Here is a 23,886-nt window from a genome sequence, read left to right on the forward strand (position 1 = left end):
GCTTTGTCTTCTTAGCTGAGTCATTCACCTCAAGCACACATGGTGGTTTGCTGTTTTACTATCACATTTTTACAGAGGTCATTCACTGGGTATAGAGGCTGGCTGCAAAGACGATGTCCCGTCGCAGCAGGGTAGCCGCTGTCTCCATCTTGGCGCCCAGCACAGGCTCTCCTACCAGGCGGGCTGCCCCCCTCAGTGAGCGGCACATCTCAGCCAGGCGCTGAATGCAGCGGACCACCAGGCCCTCAGGGGTTCCTGAGAGCCCTGCCAACTCAGAGAAGGGCTGTGGGGAGAGCAGGGTGAGGACTGGACATGCTCTAGCTGGGCAGCTTACCCCTCCTCCCCCTGCCCCCAGCTGTCTGTAAAACCCCAAACCCCAGGTACTCACCATGCCCCGGGCCCACTCGTACACAACCTCAACCAGCCCAAAATTCAGCTCCCCAACAAATTCTTCCACTGTCTGATTCAGGCCACAGGCCACCTGGACCTCACCAATCCGCTTGGCCACAGCTCGAACACGTTCTACTCCCTACCGAGGAGAAAGGAGAAGCTAAGACCAGCCTTCCTGCTTTAAGACAGGAGGCCAAGATCAATCAAGAGGTCATTCCCACCCCTGGGGCACTTACAGGGCTGGAGCAGGGCACATGGGGAATACCTAGGGAAGGGGGTTGGGAATGAATACCCCAGGCAGGAAGAGAAGGGTGCTGTCTTCTACCTGTTTGAGGGTGCTTGGGAGCTGATCCCCAGGGTCCCCAGGGCTCTGACAGACCAGCCCAGAGAGCAGGGCAGCAATTTCCTCAGGCCGCAGGGCGCTCAGTGCATTGTCAAACATGAGCTCAGTGAGGAGCAGCTCATGGCTGCTCATAGCACAAGCCACCCGCCCTGCCAGTTTCACGGTGCCTGCCTCATCCACATAACCCAGGGTTCGGAGCACCTGCAAGAAAAAGGGTAGGTGTTGGGAGGCTGGTGTCTTCTACTCTAGCTCCCCGCCCCACCCCCACTCCTGCTGCTCCCACCTCTACTCGCTGGTGGTACTCGGGGAGCAGCAGCAGGGACTGATCCGACAGTAGGAAGCGCAGCCGCTCCATCTCCTTCTGTATCTGCATTCTCTCCTGCAGCCTCAGGTACTGCAGAGAGCCATAAGTCAGCCTTCTCCTTGCCCCTCAGCAGGGGTGCACTGGGGACAAGGGCTGAGATGGGGTGGCCAGTCTACAGGGACCAGAGAGGAAAAGCTGTTCCTCCCAGCTTGGGAGCTGGCATCCAGAGCCCTACCTGGGCAGGAAAACGGGGGCTATGTACACACTGAGCACCCTGGATCAGCAACTCCAGCTTCCGGGCCCGGAGCCCACCTTCTACCACTGACACATCCTTGAGCTGCAGGTCATTGACAGGATCAAGGGTGGGCGGTCCTGCTGGGTAGGCCTGAGCCAGACGCAGCAGTTCTTGGACAGCAGTGGTCACAGCTGCAAGGGGAGGATCCTTCCTGAAGAGGCAACAGGTCTTCATCTCTGGAGTAAGAAGCTTCTCTCCCATAGAAGTTCTCCCCTCAGGTTGGGGGAGACCCCCCCAAATGCCCTCCCACTACAGTCTCCCTCAGGCCAACCCACTCTCTACACATGCTATATCTCTACCCCCTACTCCATACTATATGCCCCTCACAAGGAAAATGGCCACCCCAGCATCTCTAACTTGAATTTTGGTTGCTGCCTCTTGCTGAAGTCCTCCAAGATCTTCTCCCCATTCACCCGGAGCACTTTGGTGGTGATGGCAGCCACATCTCCTGGCTGGAGCTTGGTCACAGTGTGGTCACAGGGTCCTGTGAAAAGGGGAGAGTAGGTCACACCTTGCCACACTGCCACCAGAAAGCCAGACACCTGCCTCACTCACCTTCAGGCAGGAACAGCTTAAATCCCACAAGGTCATCTGGATGGGGCACATCTGGAATGGCCGGCCCCCTGTCCTGTGGGTCCTGAGACATGGGCTTATCACACAAGACCAGGGCTGTGAATACTCTACTGGTGGAGTTTGAGGAGACCTGGGGGTGTCAGGGAGGCCAAGATAGGGGGATGTGAGGAGTGGATATCAAAGGTAGAAACCAGATCCCTACCCTCGGGCCAGGATCAGGAAGACCTCACAGACCTCAAGTCAAGCAATCAGAGCCGACTTCTTGAGGGGAGAAGGAAAGTGAGCATGAAGTGGTAGTGATGGGAAGGGGTGAAAGGGGGACAAGAGGGAAAACCCAGAGCCCTATGGTGACTGAAATCCATCCCCAGCCAAATGGGGAAGACAGAGGGATCCCTCCTACCCTCTAGGGTCCAAATTCCCTCACCTGTAGGATCACACCTAAAGCATTGTGATGCTCCTGATTCTTCACCACCACCACCCTTCCTGCTGAGAGAGATTTCAGCCCATTCACAGATTCTATGATGCGTTGCTGGAGAACAGGGACATGCACAAAGGAGATACAGGAGGAGGCGTCATAGGGGCAGACACCCAGGCTAAGTTCAGGGGCACCCAGAATGACACATACTCTTTCTCCGTTCCCCCATCATCTCCCCAGCATCACACTTGCTCACCTGGATCATATGCCGGGTCTCTGTCAATTCCTCCCCCCAGCTGTAATACTCAGGCAGGTCAACCAATTGGCCAGTCATGTCAGGCTCCTCCAAGGCCCCCAGCCTCTTGGTCAGTTCAGCCAGAGCTTGTTCATGGGCCTGAGCAAAAGCAGGGGGAAGGCTGTGAAAGGAGAATCTCCAGGCCCCATCTGCCACACTCTCCTTCTTTACCACACTGGCCTCCAAATGCTAACTTCGTGTGCCATCTTGTTTGATATACTGGTCACTGCCAACCTCCTCACCTTGCTATCCTTGCGGGACGGAAACTCAGAGAAGCTCCTCTTCATCATGTCCTCCACCCTGAGGGCATCCACTCGTAGTAGGTTGAGGATCATAGTGTATGTGAGACGGAACTGGGACTGCAGCTGGGATGGCTTCCCCTGGAGCCAGGTCAGAGAAACCAGTAAGATCAGGGTAGGACATATGGCTCCCGAGCCAGTACCCTGGGGACTGGATCTACCCTCGGCAGATCTAGTCTTGGCTCTAGCACTGCAACCATGGAGGCTTCAACGAACTTGCTCACTTCCTCTGTAACACAAGGAAAGCAAATCAAAATAGACTCTCAAAGGTCCCATCTAACGCTGTATTCACAGGGATGGGGTGGGTGGGGACTAGGAGATGGATTCCAATCTCATCCTTGGATTTGCTCACTCCTACATTGATTTCTCTCAAGAAAAATTAAGAAGTCAGAGGAGAGGAGAGAAGAAGAGGGCTAGAAGAGAGAATCTAGCAGGTCCCAGAGGTGGGGCCTTGCCCAGCCAGCCTCATACTATCCCCTCACCATCATCATGCGGTGCAGGTCCGCCATCTCAGGCACTTGGCCCTTGCAGAGCAAGATGACGGTGCCTGTGGGGTCCAGACCCCTCCGACCTGCTCGGCCTGCCATCTGTACATACTCCCCAGGGAGCAGGTCCCGGAAAGTCGAGCCATCATGCTTGCGCATGGAGTCAAACACCACTGTACGGGCAGGCATGTTTACACCCATGGCAAAGGTCTCTGTGGCAAACAAGACCTGGGGCAGAGGAAGAGAGAAGATCAGCAAAGGACCACATACACAACCCTGGCCTTGGCCAAGCCACCTCACTTTGTAGCCAAGGCTAGGCAGGCACAAGGCACAGCTCCAAGTTGTTACTTGGATCTTGTTTAACTCTCCAGACAAATCTACAAGGTAAGGACTATCATTTTCTTCATTTCTTCTTTCATTTTATGCCTATGTCCTACTCTCATCCCCCCACAGCAATCCAATGTATTTAATGAATGTGTTCTTGCAAAACCTGTCTTGTTTTATGTCTATAATTTATAACTCACATAAAAAGCCATTATACATCTGATTGTTTTCTTCTTTTCCACCATTTTGTATTTCAATATCCATCCAGGTTCCCGTGGTTATATCCAACCCATTACTTCTAACTGCCACAGGATACACTGTGGGGTGTTTCTCCTACATTTACCTACCCTCTCGCCCAGCAAAGGGCACCCTGGTACCACCAACACCCTGCTACCCTACCACCACAAACAAGATTATAGCAAACAAAAAAGAGTGTACAAGGCCAGGTGTAGTGGCTCACACCTGTAATACTAGCACTCTGGGAGGCTGAGGCCGGTGGATTCCTTGAGCTCAGGAGTTGAAGACCAGCCTGAGCAAGAGCAAGAGCCTGTCTCTACTAAAATTAGAAAAATTAGCTGGGCATTGTGGCAGACACCTACAGTCCCAGCTACTCAGAAGGCTGAGGCAAAAGGACTGCTCAAGCCCAAGAATTTGAGGTTGCTGTGAGCCATGATGCCACGGCACTCTACCCAGCCTGACAGAGTAAGACTGTGTCTCAAAAAAAAAGAAAAGAAAAATCCCACAAGAGGAAGAGTATACACTTTCCCTCACAGACCAGGGTGAGTATTTCTTTGTGGTACATGTATACTCAGGAATTGAATTTAGGGTCAAAGAGTATATTTTATTTGTTCTGCCTAAATAGCACCAGGGAACATTCCAAATTGGCTATCCCTGCCCAAGGATCCTTAGAATCTTCCAGTCTCCTATGTCTCTGGCAACATCTGGCCATAGCCAGCTTCCTACCTTTCACCAGTCTAAAGCTGTGAAGTCTTATCTCAGGAGTAATTTGCACTTCTCTGATTACTAATAACTTTTTATATGCTTGCTTTTTAGGTTTCTCCTCTGAGAACAATGTTCTCTTTTCTTATACATCTGCGTTTTGGGACAAGAAACTTAAAAGTTCAGGAGGGTTAAATAATTTCTCCAAGTCAAAGCTCAAACAAATGGTGAAGTTGGGATTCAAACCCAAGCAGTTTAGATCCAGAGCCCAACTCCTTAACCACCACACTGACCTGTCTGAACTTCTGCCCCTCTGCCCTCTGGATAGCCCCTAAAGGGGCAATGAGTACCCTGAGGAGTCCCTCTTCCACCACCATGAGTACCTTGACCAGGCCACGGCTGAAAAGCATCTCCACAATCTCCTTGAGGATGGGCAGGATGCCGCTGTGGTGCACACCCAGGCCACGGTGCAGGAGCTCTGACATGTGCAGGACCTGTATGGAAGACCCACAGTCAAGAACAGGGACTCAGCACACCCTACCTCCACTAGCCTCCCAGGTGCACCATGTATACACACACACACACACACAGGCACACCTGGGGCAGCTGGCGGTCAGAGCCTCGGAGACGTGCAAGGCAGCGCTGCAGGAAGAGGTGAATCTCACTCTTCTCTGAACTTGTGGTGAGGTCAAGGGAAGTGAGGCCTGAGGCCTGCTCATCACAGCGGCCCCGGGAGAAGGTGAACACCACCACAGGCAGCTGGGCTCGTGTGCGGAGTGAGGCTAAGAGGGACAGGTACACTCCACGGTCCTAGGGGAGAAGGAGGGAGTGGGCAGAGGGTGAGTCCCCTGAACCAGTCGGAGATAAAGTAGTGCCAAGTGTGGCAGTGCTCAAAGCTCAAGTTCAAATCCCCTAGGGGACAAGGAAGGAAAGGTGAGGGAGAAACAGCTGTTGGCAGATACAAAAGCCTCCTAGCTCTCACCTGTGCAGGCCCCCCTTGGTGCATGGGCTGCTTGGCCCCAAAGGTCTGGGCATGTTTACTCATTCTCTCCTTCTTGGCCTCCACAGCTGCATAGTACCTGGGACACAGGAAGGGGTGGCCGTCATACCCAACTGGCAGCCCAGCTCTGGCCCCCTCCCCTATCTCTAGGCTCACCCCTTTGTGTGGAAGGCTCCTCGGGAGTCCAGCAACAGGAATAGCTCCCCCTGGGTCTTGGGGCTATTCCCGGTGAAGAGATAGTGCTCCAGGGGGACAGGGCGGGCAACAGTGCTGATCACATAGATCTGGCGACGCTTCAGTCGCCTGAAGGGAGAAGGGGGCAGCAGGTCAGGGGTGGGCGTGTGAGAAGGAACCCACATGCCCACCCTCTTTTCCACCCTCTCTGACTTCAGTCTTGTCTAAGACCCAGAATGGAAGACTGACCCCACTGTCCTAGCCCAACATGCAAGTAATCTGACCCCAAATAAGGTCCTGTCACAGCCCAAATGGGACATGTTCCCCAGCCCCACCCCTTTCCCCTTGCCACTCCCAAGGCCTTCCCGCTGGCCTTGCTGTGGCAGTCTTACTCCCCCATCCCAACCAAGAAATACTGCAGGCCCCTTCACCCAAGCACTCCAGGACATGTCTCACCCAATCCAGTCAGCAAACTCAAGGGCATTGGGGACAGTTGCACTCAGAAGGATAATGGAGACATGATCCGGGAGCATGATGAGCACCTCCTCCCACACGACCCCACGCTGGGCACAGAGAAGGAAAAGTGGTCACAAGGAGTGCAGAGGGCACTGCCCTTCTGCCTCTAGAAAATTGGCACAGGGTTCCATGTGGGGGCAAAGAAGGCAGGTCCTCAGGGTATGCAAAATAGGAGAGCTGCACAACTGGTTCTACAGGAGACCTTTGGGGTTCCCATACCCCTTACCTCAGCATCGTTGATATAATGAACCTCATCAAAGATGACCCACTCCAGGTCTCGGATGACATCCGAGCCACTGTACAGCATGGAGCTGGGGAGAAGAGGCCAAGGGCTGACTCCCCAGTGGCTCCTGTGTCTCCCACCTCCAGCATGCTCTGGAGCAGCCTCATCTTCCCAACCAAAAGTTCATCCATCCCAAGTGCCCATCTCTCACCGAAGGATCTCTGTGGTCATGATGAGGCAAGAAGCTTCCGGATGCAGCTGCACATCCCCAGTGAGCAGCCCCACATCGCCAAATGTGTTCCGGAAGTCCCGGAACTTCTGGTTGCTCAGGGCCTTGATGGGTGAAGTGTAGATGGTGCTGGGGAGAGGGCATGAAGTTAGCCAGGCCCTCGATGCAGACTTGTGGTCAGTGCCTCCTCTCCCACATGCCGCCCTCCCAAAAGCATGTTCTAGAAGCACAGGTGGTCCCCTTCCTCACCCAAACTGCCCTCACATTCTCCTTCATGATATAACCCTGGAAATGCGCTGTCCCCCTACCCCTTCCTAAACTAACCCAGGTCATTCTTCTAACCTCTCTCACCACCATGCCTTCTCACTTCTTTCTAGCCCCCACCTCAGTCTCTCCCCGGAACCCCCTCACCTAAAGGATGAGGTAAGAGGAGGGAGAAGAGATGTTAAGAGATGAGACTCAGAAAGGAGGCAGGAGAAAACAGGGCTGATAGTGAAGGAGGAAGTCGGGGAGGGAACTGGTACCGTGTCATGTGTTTCTGGGCCAGGGCAATGGCATATTCAGCCACAACTGTCTTCCCCGCGGATGTGTGAGCTGCGACAAAGACAGAGTTGTGCCGCTCTAAATGTAGGATGGCCTGTTTCTGAAACACATCTGGCTCAAATGGCCACTGTGGGAAAGAGAAATAGATGGGAGCTGAAAAAAGGAGAGGGGCTCCCTGCCTCCTGCTCATGGGACATGCGGGACCAAAGGGAAGAGACAAGAGCAAGGCAAGGCAGAGACTGAGGACTAAGACTGACCTAGAAGATATATCGCTTCTGGAGAGAGAGAAGGGAAGGGGTGGGCTGGGAAGCTGGGCCAGGGGCTGACCCAGCAAAAGGTGCTAGAATGAGCAAGAGCTAGCCATAGTACCTGGAAAGCTGGCTGGGGAATGAGGCGGTAGAAATCACCCACAGGAGAGGTGACATCTACAGGAATGGCCCACTGCTCCTGAGGTGGAAGTTTTGGGGGCTCTGGGGCACATATAGCTGTAGATGCTTCCTGGAAAAGCCAGGGATGGGGTGGCAATGAGACAGCCAGACAGGTCTTAATTACCACTTCTCCCCAAAAGATACCCCTTTCTTCCCCTCTTAACCAATTAGCTAACCCACCCTTGCTGTGACAAGGCCCCTTCTTTCTCGCCTCCACTGTCAGAACCACTGACCTTCAACACTAGGTCTTCCAAGCTGCCTGTTCGGGCCAGGGGAGCACTGCAGGAAGAGACTGAAACGGTGTCCCCTCTGGGTTCTGCCGGCTGTCCCAGTGCCTCACTCTCATCCTCATCACCCCCACCCAAATCTAGAGGCTCTAGCAGACGGCTGAGGCTGAGCAACCCAGGAGCTGGAGATGGGTGATCTGAGGAGCAAAAAGGGTGACCTTGTCAGGTCCTTCTTTGATTTGTAAAAGGGCACTACTTCTATACTCCCACCACGAAACTATCACTAACCTTTGGGTGCAAAGTCCACTCCCTTCTTGAAACCAGGTGGAACAGTAAGAAGATCTAGAGGACAGGGAGACATAGAACCAGGGCCACTGCACACTGGTGTGCAAGTGTTACACAGCATGAACCTGAAGGATACCATTCACAGCATAGACACTGTAGATTGGGATGTTTGCTGTGACACTTGCCCAACAGATGACAGTAAACGTTGTTATAGAACGTTTTTCTAATTTGCTCAAAGGCATGAAAGGGCTCAGACTCAGAGCCCCACCTCACCTTTCTCAAAGTCTATCTCCTCCTCAGCCTCCTCCTGAGTACTCAGATCTGTTATGGTGGGTTCATCCATCCCACCTGACGAGAGAGTAGAAAAACAAGGATTCACAGGATGATAGTAATACAAGATGAGTGGGGAATCCTTCCCTGGAGACTAAGGGCTCCCTCTCCTACCATCCCATCTCACCTGGCCAGAAAGGGTACTGTGTTGGATTTCCCCATAAGGACTGGGAGACTGGCCCTGGAGGCCGGCTAAGAGACAAGGAGGTCGTGGCCGACAGATTTGTGTTCTCCAGCAAGACCTGAGGCAAGAGATCAAAGCCCCAGCTTTCGTCTCACCCCCTCATCTTCTCCTAGGCTGTTTTCTGTAGCCTCTGGCCTCTTACCTCCTTGTAGCCCAGTATCTGGCCTGTAGTTGGGTGTCTTTGAGCCTGTAAGTCAGATGGGATGGGGGCCCCCAAAGCAACCAGAAGAGACCAGGGATCTGTCTTCCTCTGCCATTTTCTGGAGAAGAAAAGAAAGTAACTTTATCCCTCTGTCGCAGCTTCCTTCAAGAACTCATCACCCCAGTCCAGGCCCCTCCAGCCAGACTCCTTACCGAGCTGAGTGCTCCACACTGTGCAGAGGGAGCCAGGCTGGGGATGACAGAAACAACTGCTCTGCTTCTTGCTGCAAATCTGGAGCACAGGGAGGGAGGCCATGGGGAAGCTGAAATAGAACAAGATGAGAGGCATTAGGTAAGGAAATAGGGTAAAATGCAGACAAAAGAGGTGATGGGATTTGTGTTTATTTGGGGTTTTTTTAGAGACAGGGTCTCACTCTGTCACCTAGGCTGGAGGATAATGGCATGCTCAGAGCTCACTGCAGCCTCAGACTCCTGGGCTTAAGCAATCCTGCCAACTCAGCCTCCCGGGAAGTGAGGAACTATATGCAGGTGCCACCAGAACCAGCTAAATTTTTTTTAATTTTTTGATTTTTTTAAATTTGTTGAGACTGGGTCTTGTTATGTTGCCCAGGCTGGTCTCCAATTCCTAGCCTCAAGCAATCCTCTTGCCTCAAGCCTCTTGAGGTGCTGGGATTACAGGCATGAACTACCTACCATGCCCAGCCAGGATTTACTTTTAGATCAGAAATGGCAGATGTCCCAAACAAACTAGGACAATCAGGCTGAAGCAATATTTTCCAAAGGTTATCCAAGAATTCCTTGCTATTCAGTTACCTGGGGTATTAGTTAATAATGCAGATTTGGGGTTTTAGAATCATGGAGACCAGACCTAGTAATTTGCACTTTTGAAAAGCTGTCTGCTGGGGCAGCGTCTGTGGCTCAGTGAGTAGGGCACCGGCCCCATATGCCAAGGGTGGCGGGTTCAAACCCAGCCCCGGCCAAACTGCAACAACAACAAAAAATAGCCGGGCGTTGTGGCGGGCGCCTGTAGTCCCAGCTGCTCGGGAGGCTGAGGCAAGAGAATCGCGTAAGTCCAAGAGTTAGAGGTTGCTGTGAGCCGTGTGACGCCACGGCACTCTACCCGAGGGCGGTACAGTGAGACTCTGTCTCTACAAAAAAAAAGAAAAGAAAAGCTGTCTGCTAATCATGAAGCACACTAAAATTTGAGAATCACTGATTGCAGAAAAAGAGGTTCCAGACCTAAGGATTTAGAGAGTCCGGAGCTCAAAGTCTTAATCACCAACAAGTGCCCTGGTGCTTGCATACAGAAGAACGGAGCTCCAAGGAGAAAAGACACACTTGAAAAAGCAGCTAAGGTATTTGCAGCCCTCCCTGATCTGTCCTCACATGAGCTCAGACTCACTGCAGGTCCACTGGGCTGGAGTCTGTTCAGTACCAGTCTGGACTTGGACGACAGGTGTCCAGGCATAGGAGAGCGAGGTCATGCTACATGATCCTACCGTGAGGAAGGTGGAAGTTTAGACTAAATGAGGGTCAAAGGTTAGGGTTAAAAGTTACTCACTGTGCTCTCTGAAGCCCCAGGCACGTTCAATAGCTCCCAGCGCCCTGTGCAGCCCACCTCCACGGCCCGAAGGGGCAGGTCCAGGGGATCTGGAGGAGGTAGCACTACGGGGAGAGGTCAGAGGTCATTAGTCAATAGTCATTCTTTGCCTACTACTCCGTTCCACTCCCCTCCCCCTCACCGAGTCGCTCAGTCTCCATCATCTTGGAACCACCTCGGCTGCCAAGCAGCCCGGAACTGCAGCGAGTACGCGCCGCGAATAAGGCCCGCCCAGGAACGGGCGGAAGTGGAGGAGATTTTCGGCACAGCCCCCGCAGGGAACGTGGACTACCGCGGCGGAGGTCGATCTGTCCGGGTGGAAGGCCGGGCGGAAGTGCACCTTTGGCCGCCTTGGTTACCGCGTTCTCCGCCTCTCCCTACGTCATCGCTCTGAGCCCGCCGTCGGCGGCCAGCGCGGGCGCCGCCCGAGACCGTGGGGGCTTGGTTGCCGCCCCCTCAGGTAAGGCCTTCTCCGCCTCTCCCTTCGCTCATTTTTCCGAGTCCCTTCTCTCTTCTTCCCCTTTTCGTTGCTCTGAGAGCGTTGCGTGGATTCTGCTGCCTCCTTTGCTGTTCGAACTCCGCGGTTGACCCTACTAACCCCAGAGGGAGTAAGGGGATAGGGTGCCATCGTCTTGGCGACCGAGAGGGTGTTTTTCCCTCCCCATGCCACGTGGTACCCCAAGGCGCTGAAGTCTGATCCCTCGAGACAAGAGGGAATTTCGAAGAGCGGGAGCTATGGATGGCAACCTGGTTTAAGCAAGGGGTAGGGAAAGACTAAAGTCAGGAGTAGGCAGTCCTGGAGGGTTGGGGTTGGGCACAGTTTGGACTGCGTGTGAACCCTGGGGTGGTGACAGTGGAGAAAGATGTCTTGGGCCCTGCCCCTGAACCAGGAGCCACCATGTTGGTGATACCCCCCGGACTGAGCGAGGAGGAGGAGGCTCTGCAGAAGAAATTCAACAAACTCAAGAAAAAGGTGAGGGAGTGTGTGTGGGCATGGCCCAACCTTTCACAGACTCTGCACTCTGAGAACACCTGGGGTGAGTGTGAGGGGATGGGGGGATTCTTCTGGCACATACCTGGAGACATATCCCCTCTTAGTGTAGCTTCTCTGAGTCTTCGTGTAGACATTCTCTCTTTTCTGTGTAGTCTCCCGTGGAGTCTTCCTTTCTCTAACTTTTAATAACATCTAAGATCTGATAATCCCCAAGTTTGGTTTTTCCAGTTCCATCCACTGTCTTACTGATAAACTTCAGATACCTAAAACTGAAGCTGTTACCTTTCTATCTATTCTCCATCTTCCACGTAGGACTGACTCCACTCAATTCTCTTGTACATTTGGACTCAAAATCTCATCTCCAGCTTTCCCACTAATTGTATAGCCGAACATTTGCCAAGTCTTCTTGATTCTTCTTTTGAAGTCATTTTTCCTGTTAATTCTTTACTGTGTATTCTTCCAGAGCCGGGGCTTTACTGACAGTCACCTAGGCTGTTGTAAGGTCTATCAACAAGTTTCTAGTCTTTTTTTTTTTTTAACAGATTTCTTCACTTCTGCTAAAATGATCCATTGAAAACACAAAACTCCACTCCCTCTCTTTCTCAAAACCCACAAGTGGTTTCACATTGTCTATATAACAAAGCCCCAGAACCTTAATTTGGCATCCCTGTCTAGTTAAATAGAACTATTCACTACTGTCGAAATATGTGTTCTTTTGGCCCCGCGCCTGTAGCTCAGGGTCTAGGGCACCAGCCATAAACACCAGAGCTGGCGGGTTCAAATCCAGCCCGGGCCTGCCAAACAACAATGACAACTACAACCAAAAAATAGCCGGGCTCTGTGGCAGGTGCCTGTAGTCCCAGCTACTTGGGAGGCTGAGGCAAGAGAATTGCTTAAGTGCAAGATTTGGAGGTTGCTGTAAACTGTGATGCCATGGCGTCATACCAAGGGCGACAAAGTGAGATTCTGTCCTTAAAAAAAAAAAATGAATTCTCAAGACCTTCTTTGCATCTTTGCCACCTTGTTTCCTTTGTCTAAAATACCCTTCTCCTCTCTATAGTGCAGATCCCGTGGAGGGCCTAGTTTAATAGCCATTAAGCATCAGAAAATCTTACTTGTTTTTAGGTGTGAGTAATCTGCACTTCTTATAATCATTCTTGGCAGTTCACTCTAGTCGTTTTATTTACCAGACTATAAGCATCTTGAGGGTAGGAGCCATGCATTAGACTTCTGAATATTTTTGTTACAAAATGTCTGGATCTCATTAAAGATGCAGGGGTTGGTTGGATGAAGCCCCCCAAAAATACATACAGGCTTATACTCACTTTTAGTTTATGTCCTGGGGCACCAGTCCATGGTTGAAATCTTTGTCTTCAACTTCAAAAATGTGAGACTCTGGAAAGCTTCTGAATTCCATGGTTTGGTTAGATTAGGTATTATTGGCATTGTACATGATCTGGGGGACCAGATGTAAGAGGGAGGGCTATCTCAATGCACCACTTTAGGGACACCTTTCTTGATATCCCAGAGTGATGCACCCAAGGACCTTGGGAGAGGACCTGGCCAGGGGTTGGCCCTCATTGACCCCTCTCTTCTCACCCTCATTCACAGAAAAAGGCATTGCTGGCTTTGAAGAAGCAAAGTAGCAGCAGCACAGCCAGCCAAGGTGGTGTCAAACGCTGTGAGTACCAGGGAAAATAGGGATGGACTGAAAATGGGCAGCATGAGGCTCTCCTTTCTCATAGCCTAGCCAACAAAATGCCTCTTCCCCTCACTACTCAAGCACTATCAGAGCAGCCTGTGGTGGACACAGCCACAGCAACAGAGCAGGCAAAGCAGCTGGTGAAGTCAGGAGCCATCAGCGCCATCAAGGCTGAGACCAAGAACTCAGGCTTCAAACGTTCTCGAACCCTAGAGGGGAAGTTAAAGGTGAGCATAAGCAGAAGGATTATTCAGGGACCCTTGACTACAGAGAGCATTCCTCCAGGTTGGAATGGAGGTAGGTTTAAGGGAATGGAAATGCAAATTACAGTAACCACTCTGAGCTTGAGGTTTCTTATCTGTAAAATGAAAAAGTTCGGTGACTTCTAAATTCTTCTCATCTTTTTTTTGGGGGGGGGCCAGGGCTGGGTTTGAACCCGCCACCTCCGGCATATGGGACCGGCGCCCTACTCCTTGAGCCACAGGCGCCGCCCTAAATTCTTCTCATCTTACAAATTCTGTAAATTAGATTTGAGTTCTTGGAATGTGTTGTTCTGAGGGGTTGAATGGACTGAAAATCATCAGATTCGGGAGAGGTTTACATAAATACGTATATGTCAGGTCACTTATAAAAAATAAGAGATGTAGGCTTGGCACCTGTGGCTCAAGCAGCTAAGGCACCAGCCACATACACCTGAGCTGGCGGGTTCGAATCCAGCCTGGGCCTGCCAAACAACAATGACGGCTGTAACCAAAAAATAGCTGGGCGTTGTGGCAGGCGCCTGTAGGCCCAGCTACTTGGGAGATGGAGGCAAGAGAATCACTTGAGCCCAGGAGTTAGAGGTTGCTGTGAGCTGTGATGCCATGGCACTCTACCCAGGGCGACAGCTTGAGGCTCTGTCTAAAAAAAAAATAAGAAGAAGAAATGTACATAGAATTAAAAAAAAAAAAAAAAGCCAAGAAGAGAATGAGGGAAAAGGAACACTTCTGCTCCCACACTGAGATAGATCCTTACCACTTCTCCAGGACCCCGAGAAGGGACCAGTCCCCACTTTTCAGCCGTTCCAAAGGAGCATATCTGCTGATGATGACCTGCAGGAGGTAATGGTTCCTAATTATCTGTCCCTGAAGGGCTGGGGATTGAGGAAGATGAAAGACCCACATATTTTGGACCACATATCAGCAATTGGCAATTGTCTTAACTATTCTTGGTTTCTTTTTCAGTCGTCCAGACGTCCTCAGAGGAAATCTCTGTATGAGAGGTTAGAGAGTTAGCAGTACGACTGAGCCCACTTGGTGTTGCGGTTGATTGCATACATCCTTGGGAGGTTTGGAATTGGAGTGGAAGGAACCGGGCTGCAAAGGGAATGTTGAGTGTCCACGGGGTCTGGGAGGAGGAAGCATAAGCCCCCTTTAATCCTCACTGTCTACTTTTCTCCAGCTTTGTATCTTCTAGTGATCGGCTTCGAGAACTGGGACCAGATGGAGAAGAGGCAGAGGGCACAGGGGCTAATGATGGCCCCCCTCGAACCTTTGACTGGGGCTATGAAGAACGTGGAGGTGCCCGCTCCTCAACCTCCCCTCCCCGAAGCCGCAGCCGGGACCGCAGCCACGAGAGGAACCGGGACAGAGACCGAGATCGGGAGCGGGATCGAGATAGAGATCGGGAACGGGACAGGGATCGGGAACGGGACAGGGATCGGGACCGAGACCGAGATCGAGACCGAGACCGAGAGGGCCCTTTCCGCAGTGAGTGATCATAGCTGGAGGGGAAGGTGACCTAAGCTAGGGTTTACGTGGGTCATGCTAAGTAGAGTGTGAAATGGGCTATGTCTTGTGACTGTGATCCCCAATCCCACAGGGTCGGACTCATTCCCTGAACGCCGGGCTCCTCGGAAGGGGAATACACTCTATGTGTATGGGGAAGACATGACGCCCACCCTCCTCCGTGGGGCCTTCTCTCCCTTTGGAAACATCATTGACCTCTCCATGGACCCACCCAGAAAGTAAGGATCACAACAAGGCATGATGAGAAGTCCTGGAAGATCCCTGGGGTGTGGGACGTGGGGGAGGAGGCTTCCCTGCCTGCAGCAGCCTGTGAGCACTGAGTTTGGTTGGGTCCAGAAAAGCCCATAGGCCTCCCACTGACCCTGTTTTCTCTTATCCCAGCTGTGCCTTCGTCACCTATGAAAAGATGGAGTCAGCAGATCAGGCTGTTGCTGAGGTTGGGACTTCCCAGATCCGTTCATCCCATCCCTCCTGCCATCCTCATGTTCTCTCCTTAAAATACTGGGAGCCAGTAGGAAATTGGTTCCTCTTGACAGAGAAAGTCTCCCTATTGACACAGAAAACTTACATTCTTAGATCCCTATTCAGTCTACTCCCAGGATAGCAACCCTTGAAATAACTCCTTTGGTTTTGTGTAATGTTTTCCTCCCCCACCTTCTGCCTCCTCCCTTCTTCTGTTCTAGCTCAATGGGACCCAAGTGAGAGTCTGTGCAGCTCAAGTCAACATAGCCCGCAAACAGCCCATGCTGGATGCTGCTACTGGCAAGTCTGTCTGGGGCTCCCTTGGTAAGAACTGGGATTCTTTTCCACAACCCATCCCTTCTTTTTGTTCCCCTGCACATGCCTGGGTTCCCTAGGGGTGATCGAGGTCAGAATTTACATGGAGGCTATGGAGATGGTAAGGGGATTGTGAGGCTTTCAATTAGAGTAAAGGAAAAAGGAGAAAAAAGATTGAAAACAACTCCCAAAGTGATGACTGAAACCGGCAAGAAAGAGGGAGCTGGAGTCAGGTTGCTGAGGAAGATGAGCATCTCATGAGACTTGTTCATTTTGAAAGGGCAGAGAGTAGGTTTCATATTTGAAATTAGAGATCTGAAACTCAGATGTGAGGTAAGGAACAAAAACATAGGTTAAAAACAGGATGGCTATAAAACAGTATCGTCAGAAGAGACTGATTTTGGAAAAATGAATGACTCCGGACAGGCTTGAACAATATTCAGGGACTGTGTTAGGAAGCAGACTGTACTTACGCCCCATGTATCCCCAGCTCTCCTGACAAGTTAGGCTGATGTTGAGGATGCAGCAAAGGAGTCAGGAGAGATCAGAGGGCTGGGAGCAGCACCAGAGGGGCCAGGGCCACTGAAGCTATATGACACATACTTTGAGGAGAGAGTGGTCAGAAGTATTGAGGTACAAAGATCACAAAGAGTGGGAACTGTCATGGGTGGAATTCTCTTTAGCCCTAGGGTCTAGGGATGGAATCCTTGGATGGGGTGACGAGGGACGTGTGGAGGGGAGGAAGGGGAAGAAGCAACTAGAGACTTGAGGGAAAATGCTGAGGGCCAAAGCTACACACTGGATGAGTTCTGGTGGGGGCTAATAGCATCTTTTAGTGCAGATAACCCATTTTGCCTGAAAATATGAAATAGATTTTTCCTGGGAAAGAAATGAGCAGAAAGAAAGGCCCTGCAGACAGAAGGAAAGCAAGCCAGAATTGACCAGCATATCAATAAAGGGCTACAGAGATTTTTTTGATTTTTAATTTTTGACATAATGATTGAAAGCATGTTAACATTCATATGCCTCAGCAATGACAACATTTAGGGTTTTTCTAAGAGCAAGACATTTATCACAGTCTCCACGTGTGTCACAATAATAGCTCCTTGGCAGTGGTTCGGGGGCTGCAATTTGAGGAGGCTGAAAGGAGACAGGCCATTCTGGCCACCAGTGGGCAGCGGCCGGGAGTGAGGTAGTCAGGTTCTGGGCCTCAGGTCTGATCAGTGATCTCCTTCAGACCCTAACTGTCCCTCTCCTCCCTCCCTAGCTGTCCAGAACAGCCCTAAGGGTTGCCACCGGGACAAGAGGACCCAGATTGTCTACAGTGATGACGTCTACAAGGAAAACCTTGTGGATGGCTTCTAGGGAATGGAGCTGGATTCCTTGTGCCTCATATGCCCCCAATGCCGGTCTCAGTAAAACACTGAGGTGGAAGCTCACACATCTCCCTCAGCCTCTGGTTTTTCACCACTTGGGATTGGGGTTCAGCCTTTAAAAACGGCTGTCAAATTTGATCTCACTTGTAACAACATAGCCAGTGCACATTCCCCACTCCCTTACCCCAAAAGGATCTGGAACACAGGCATTATCGCAGCTGTTTTAATTCAATCCCATGCCCCTTTCCAGGAAACCCCTTAAAGAAAATCCAGATCCTCATCTTTGAGTTTCTCTTTCAGCCATGGCAGCACTTGAAAGAGGTTGATGTGAAAGTCTCGGGCATGAGCAGGTGCCTGTCGTTGCCGTCTCTGGTTTTTGCAGACATCCACTACCCCCCAGCTGATTATGCCAACCTGCAGAGGCAAGGGGGTGCCATGGATCATTTGGTGGAATTCCTTCCTAATCCCAGAAGTTTGGCTGTTCTTAATAGGGTCTGAGCTTATCTAAAGGAATTAGACCGGGGATCCAGCTCAGCCCTGTTCTCCTCATGGTCCTAAGATGAGTGAGCCTCTGCCCACTTCCTATTACTAGCCACATGCATTGAGCTTTCCTGCTTTGGAGGTCTATGCTGACCACTTGGCATCTCCCCACAAACAGGAAAGGGAGAACTCACTTGAATGAAGCGACTCCTCTTATGAATAATCAGGGGGCCTCCAGAATCACCTGTGTAAGAGGAGAAGCTGTAAGGAAAAGGACTCGGGCCTCAGGAACCTGAGGCACAGGCAAAGAGCCTTCTCTCACCTCTGCAAGTATTGGGGTCGGCATAGGGATTCACCCCTCCAGTGCAAAGGAACCTGGGGGTGACCACCTCAGAGATGTCCTTGACTTTGTCATACCCTGGTGCATATTGAGCATCTCTCTCACAGCTGGCTTTCTGGGGAGGTAGGTGGCACAGAGAAGAAAGGATTGATAAACCAAAGTGACTTAGAAGGGATTATGGCCTAGGACCTCCCATTTCTTACCTTATCCCCATTCTTGATATAGACCTCCTTCCGGGTCAGCTTCTTCTCCTCCTCAGACACAAACAGAGCTTTGACATCCATTGCAGGGAGCAGCTCTTCCTCTGGATAGATGGGCAGACTGGGTCACTTCACCTGCCCTTACCATCTCCCCATTGCCTTTATCATCAGCGGATGTCCCTCAAGGCCTTCCTACAAGCTGGGCACTGGGCTGTGCGCATGCTCCCTAGTATACCTCCCTCTCATGCCCCACTCATCTCTTGGATTCTCATCTTTTTCATTTCCCTGAATATGTCTTACTGTGTTGCTGGCAAGTGGTTGCCTGAGGAAGCCTCAAAGCTCGAGTTGTTCCCTCAGTGCAGGGGAGACAAATGGGCCTGTTCAGGAGAGGGGAACAGTCAGGGACAGCAGACTGGGCCTGTCCCTTACCCCTCTGTTCTACCTTGCCTTTCCCAGCCTTTCCTCAAGGATCCAGCTGTTCTCACCTGAGAGTCTCGCCATACTTCAGCTTATTCTTGAGCTTGACCAGGGCCACATCATAGTCATAAAATTCAGGAATTCCTTCTGCCTTTTTCCCATTGATGTTGTAGTTGGGGTGAAATAGGACTTCTTCTACCTCCAGCTCCCGCCTCTGCCCTCCTGAAATAGCAGAGTGGGTACCACTTCTCTGAACAGCGTCCTGCCTCTGACCCCAAATCATTCCTCTAACTTCAAGTCTTCCCCATCCTTGACTAGTCTAGGGTGCAAGGGAAGGGGCTGCATTGAGTGCAGGTGGAATGTAGGACTAGTCAATTGCATCCTTACCCACGCTGACCTTGATTGAGTGTTCCTGGTCATCCACAGTGAAACAGTGTGCCGCTGTCAGCACAAAGTACTCAGACACCACAGCCCCCATACAGTTCTCATGTCCCTTTGAAGGGCGCTGGAAATGGAACAATGGAGGGGGAAAGCTCAACTTTAATAAACCACAATGTAATATAAACATTTTGCCCTTCCCCTACCCCTATTTTACCCCGACCTCACCCCCTAAGTCCCCACTCCTGAGATGCTGTGCTTACAGTGATTGAGATCTTGGCCTGCCATGGTTGCTTGTGGTAATCGGTACCTTTCCTGTGTTCCCAAACCATGCCACAGAGACCCAAAGACTTGGTTTCATCTGACAGAGAAGGAGAATGTGCTGAAAGCTGGGGACACTTCATTTTCAAATGGCAGCAGCCTTTTGGGGAGGGTTCCCTGCACATCTACCTGGAGCAGAGACTTATGAGGAGAAAGGGACAAGCCACAGGCATTTACTTACGTTAGGAGTGAGGGAATGCTGTTGTGTAGTGAAAAGGACTTGGGACTATGCTATCAGAAGCTGGCTGGTTTTGGACCCAACTCAGTTGCTAATTTGCTGTCCCTTGACTTCCTTTGGTCTCAGTTTCTGCGCTTGTTAAATAAGGGACCATAAGATCTCTAAGTTACACAGAGCTCTGTGATTCTGAGATTAGGAAGTAGACAGTGCCAAGAAACAGGAATAGTGACAGAGGAGGAGCAATGAGAAAGGCTTTCCAGAATATTAGGTTCAGGGGTAGAGGAAACATAAGTGACTTCCAGGTGGTCTGGAGAGAGTTGAGTACTTAATGCCCTTGTATCTTCCTACCAATCATTTGGAAGAAAACATCTTCCAAGTTTTCCATGTCCTTGACTTTGAACACATGTTGCTCGTTGTCTTTCTTGGAAGCCAAAGCATTGATGTTCATTTGGTCCACCAGAGGCCCAACCCCAAATACATAGATATCTGAGGAAGAAAAAGGAAGCAGTGAGACTCCAGGCCCTAAGGAAGTGTGGTGCTGTGTCCTAGGCAGGTCACTCACCTAGATAATCCTCCCTTGGGTTTTTGCGATCCCTGCCAATGTTCAACAAGTCCCGGATCTCATCAATGACAGTGACTGGGTCCCCACCCATGTTGTGTAAGCCTGCAGAAAGACAGGGACCATGGAAAAAAGAAGAAAAAGGGTCAAGGAAGATAAACTGGCTAGAGACAGTGACACACATGGCTGGGTAAGCAGGTTGAGGAGGGAATGGAGGTGGCAGATCATAGAAGGCTTTGGTGAGAAGGGTCCCTCTTTGTAAAGGGTCACAGACAAGATGAACAGCTGGCTATGATCTGCTTTTGGCAAGGGAGGCAGGACATGGAAAGTATAGAATACTATGGTTGGGAGAATTTAGGAACTTTTTTGGGACAAAGAAGGTCATAGAGGTTCAAGGGCTGAGGATTGTGAAGGAATCTTCACAGTCAAGAGACTGTGACTGCTTCAAATAAAAGGGAAGATGGGTATTCAGGGCCTCAACCCTGAGTCTAATGATACAAGTGGCCTTAAGAGCTACACACTGTTCTGAGAGGGTAGGGAGGCTGAGACAGGAGAGAGGTCCCTTCTGACCATCAGTCATGAGGATGATGACATGGCGGGTACGGTTCCAGCCTTCAGGAGGGGTGTCCTCTGCCCAGCTCATCATACTGTACACTGCCTGGAGGGCCTTCTTGGTGTTAGTCCCTGACTTCAACTTGTGGTCTGTGGAGAGGGAAGAGGTCATCACTTCACCTAGTCTTCCAAGCCATTCTTCAACCCCAGCGGCCTACTGGCAAACAGATTCCACAACTTCCAACTTTTTGAGTTGATCATCATCCCACTGACTTCCCTTTGGCCCCAGTGTGGCTTTCCCAGCCTCCAATAGGTTCCCACTAACCCCCATTGCCCTATGACCCTGCTATTCAACTTCTGACTACAAAGTGGTCCTCCCTGTCACCCTTAGTATGGTCTCACCACCCCCTCCACACAATACTCCTGAACCTTCTGACCCCTCCAACCCAAAGTAGACCTCCCATCCCTCCCTTCCCTAACCTCTGACCTTCATAACTGATTTTGTTGAGCTGCTCTGTGACCCAGTCTGCATCATTGCTCTTTGTGTCAGACACTTTGATCAAAATGTTGGGATATGTGGCATATGTTATTAGACTATATCTTGGTCTCACCCCATAACTCGCCACCTGTGGGTGAGGGAGCAAGGAGTCAGGGCATTGAAAGTAGAATACTGAAATTGGGAGAATTCCGTTAACTTTTCCGGGATCATAGTAAGACTCAGGGGCGAGGTTCATGGAGGAATCTGTTCACATTCAAGAGACCGCTTCAAGCAAAGAAGGAGAGAAGATAGGACCCAGAGATTTTCTGGGGCCATATAATTCAAAAGTTCTAGGATTATCAGGAAGCTAGTCCTGGAAGAGCAATACAGAGTCCCCAGGTTTAGGGGAAGGGGGACTCCACCTTCTCAATTAAGTTGGATAGACACCTCTTGGCCCCTGTGAAGTTGCTGGCTCCAATGCTGTCTGATCCATCCAGCACCAGGTAGATATTCATGGAGCCTGAGGGGTCCAGAACAATCTTCCGCTTCTGTTGTTCCCCTGAATGCCGGCAGAGAGACTCAGGCTCTAGCATGTGTGGTTCTCATCCATCTCCATCACCCCCCTCCCCCAGTGCCCTCACTGTCTCCTCCCTCTGCCTCCAAACCTGGGCTGTGCCCATCTTCAGCATCCACTCCTTCTATGGTCTCTGTCAGGGAAGACAGGAAGGCTTCAGCCACCTCTTGGGGGGTGTCATACATGAAGGAATCTAGAGAAATCGGAAATCAGGTCAAATGTCTGGAAGGGTCAGGGACACAGTGACAAAAGAGGCAGGATGTGAGTATCTAGGGTGGAAAGGGCTCAGAAGTGAGAAAGTCCTAGAGGGAGGTTTAAAAGAAGTAAGGAAGGAGCAGGGGTTGAGGCAAGGAGAGAAGACAGTACCCTGGTGTGGGGACAGTAGGACAGGAGAGCAGGATCTGACTTGGAATCACAGGTCAAGGGTCACCTTGGCAGGAAGGCTCTGTCCCACTCCAAGAGCCACCTTCCTGACATGTTCGCCGCTCGGAGCCACGCAGGGTAAGCCCTCGGCTGCAGTAGTAAGTAACACTATCCTCAAGGCGGTACTGGCTGCCCACCTTCCTTGTGCCGATGGGAATGCCCGGGTTGGAGCAATACCCCGCTGCAGAGGCATAAGACACGGAGTGAGCACTAAAGCCTGAAGCCCAGAAGGCAAGGCAGAGAGCAAGAGTTAGGGTGCCCATTCCTCAAGCTGGAGTGCAGTCAGGGAGAGGGCAATGAGGAAGGGGACACTTCTTACCTCCATTGTCACAGATCGTTGTTTGCCCATCCCACCGGCCATTCTCTTGGCAGGTGCGATTGGCAGAGCCCCGGAGAGTGTAACCATCGTAGCAGTGGAAAGAGATCTCGTCACTAACATTGTAGTAGGGGGACTGGGGCCAGTATTCTCCATTCTCGAACCCTTGTGGTCTTGGGCAGTTAATTGCTTTTGGGAAGAGGACAAGTAGACGTCAAGAGGGAAGGACTACTTTAAGGCTATCCTTCCTGGTCTCGGAGACCCTGTCACTGAGACACAGCTCATTCCCAGTCCCACAGGAGTAGCATCTACCTACCCCTCAACACCTGGGGGTCCTGCTGCTCTTCCCTCCCTATTTATGAGTGCTTTTTTAAACCTGGAACCCCAGGATAAATGCTTAGTAAAAGTTAGCTCTTCTTCCAACCCCCTTCTTCCCATCTGCCACCCTAGAACTGTTTCTGCTCTTGGTCAGCCCACCTTGTTAGCCTGTCTGGTCTCAACACAAGTCCATTCTCATCCTAGTCCCAACCTTGCTGCCATTTGCTCAGCCCTCCCTTAGGCCACCTCCCACGTTCACTGCTCTCAGACCTCTGCACTCTGCCTTCTTGACAATCTTTTGGTCTCGAGTCTTCAGGGTGCTCCAGGACCCCGTGGATCTGCAGGTGCGAATCTGCACAGGGTATGGGTAGAAGCCGGAAGGACACACATACTCGAGTGTATGGCCATTTTGAAGAAGTCGGAAGGAGCCACCTTTGATCTGTATCCCCTCCAGAGGGCAGGAGCCTTGGGGCTGGGCCAAAGGCAAAGGGGTTGTGCTCACACCTAAAGAGAAAGGCTGATGAAGCCTAGCCCCACAAGGCCGAGGAGGGATGCTAGGAGCAGCAGGAGGGGGCAGGGGAGCCTCACTTACCTCCAGACAAGAGGCCCAAGACCAAGGATACCAGGCAGAATCGGGGACTTTGATAGCTCCCCATAGCAATAGAAGGCAGGAGAGAAGCTGGGACTAGGGTTAAGATGGCCTGCCCAGGCTTGCTCTGCACGTCTTCCTGGCTCTGTGTCCAAGCTGAAACTCCAGACCTGGGCCTAGTAGCTCTCCCTTCCTCTGTCCCCCACCATCCCCTAGCCTTTTATGCAATCTGTGTTCTGGCACCTGCAGCTGCCCCGCCTGTCCCTCCTGCCCTGCCCTCATCACTTTCCCGGAAAATCCGAGTGGGAGGGCCCCATGGAGCTGCCAGTTGAGGAAAGAGAAACTGCACAAGTCCCACCCTTTGCTGCCCAAGGTTCAGGACTCACCCCTTCAATACCTCCTTTCAGCTCCTCCCCAACAAGCCTAGACCACCCACTTAGGGACCAGAAACAAAGCCCCCAGCTTGCTCCCCTGTTGACTGTGTGTTAAGGGGCAGAGTCCAGTTGCTGTTTGTCCAGTGGGGTCTCTGACCTGCCTTTCTATGGTCCTTGGAGTCATTATGGC

The 23,886-nt window shown here is 51.4% G+C and overlaps 3 protein-coding genes across 8 annotated transcripts; 1 reads left to right on the top strand and 2 right to left on the bottom strand.

Moving 5' to 3' along the window:
• Positions 1–46: 46 nt before the first annotated feature.
• SKIC2 (SKI2 subunit of superkiller complex) lies at positions 47–10,831 on the bottom strand. 6 transcript variants are annotated; one of them, XM_053601363.1, is made up of 28 exons: positions 10,706–10,831; positions 10,525–10,628; positions 9,156–9,265; positions 8,944–9,061; positions 8,745–8,859; positions 8,561–8,635; positions 8,291–8,344; positions 8,009–8,199; positions 7,717–7,845; positions 7,329–7,474; positions 6,787–6,933; positions 6,579–6,663; positions 6,293–6,399; positions 5,819–5,965; positions 5,645–5,741; positions 5,260–5,472; positions 5,046–5,156; positions 3,397–3,627; positions 2,858–2,995; positions 2,577–2,714; positions 2,330–2,434; positions 1,888–2,035; positions 1,690–1,816; positions 1,273–1,483; positions 1,017–1,127; positions 716–934; positions 389–529; positions 47–283 (listed from the first exon to the last, which is right to left on the bottom strand). In XM_053601363.1, exons 1-28 carry the CDS (start codon positions 10,725–10,727, stop codon positions 83–85), a joined length of 3,741 nt encoding a protein of 1,246 aa, XP_053457338.1. In that variant the 5' UTR covers positions 10,728–10,831; the 3' UTR covers positions 47–82. The 6 variants fall into 6 exon arrangements, with proteins under 6 accessions (XP_053457338.1, XP_053457336.1, XP_053457337.1 ...); XM_053601361.1 differs by having other exon boundaries at positions 47–529; XM_053601362.1 differs by lacking the exons at positions 10,525–10,628; positions 10,706–10,831 and adding an exon at positions 10,366–10,514 and having other exon boundaries at positions 47–529.
• A 117-nt stretch (positions 10,832–10,948) lies between these two features.
• On the top strand, positions 10,949–17,260 carry NELFE (negative elongation factor complex member E). The gene is made up of 11 exons (XM_053601374.1): positions 10,949–11,023; positions 11,454–11,536; positions 13,169–13,238; positions 13,341–13,486; positions 14,285–14,359; positions 14,483–14,520; positions 14,700–15,007; positions 15,120–15,264; positions 15,428–15,482; positions 15,730–15,832; positions 17,091–17,260. The coding sequence occupies exons 2-11, from the start codon at positions 11,462–11,464 to the stop codon at positions 17,186–17,188; spliced, it is 1,113 nt and encodes a 370-aa protein (XP_053457349.1). The 5' UTR covers positions 10,949–11,023; positions 11,454–11,461; the 3' UTR covers positions 17,189–17,260.
• Positions 17,261–17,408: 148 nt separating this feature from the next.
• Positions 17,409–23,581, bottom strand: CFB (complement factor B). Its single transcript, XM_053601367.1, has 18 exons — positions 23,326–23,581; positions 23,004–23,237; positions 22,419–22,604; positions 22,107–22,280; positions 21,768–21,869; positions 21,525–21,661; positions 21,112–21,250; positions 20,643–20,774; positions 20,076–20,177; positions 19,862–19,999; positions 19,278–19,375; positions 19,024–19,141; positions 18,705–18,858; positions 18,520–18,596; positions 18,223–18,323; positions 18,002–18,134; positions 17,874–17,923; positions 17,409–17,613 (listed from the first exon to the last, which is right to left on the bottom strand). The coding sequence occupies exons 1-18, from the start codon at positions 23,387–23,389 to the stop codon at positions 17,458–17,460; spliced, it is 2,295 nt and encodes a 764-aa protein (XP_053457342.1). The 5' UTR covers positions 23,390–23,581; the 3' UTR covers positions 17,409–17,457.
• Positions 23,582–23,886: the final 305 nt, after the last annotated feature.

Source organism: Nycticebus coucang, chromosome 9 (genome assembly GCF_027406575.1).
Source record: "Nycticebus coucang isolate mNycCou1 chromosome 9, mNycCou1.pri, whole genome shotgun sequence".
Classification (NCBI taxonomy): domain Eukaryota; kingdom Metazoa; phylum Chordata; class Mammalia; order Primates; family Lorisidae; genus Nycticebus; species Nycticebus coucang.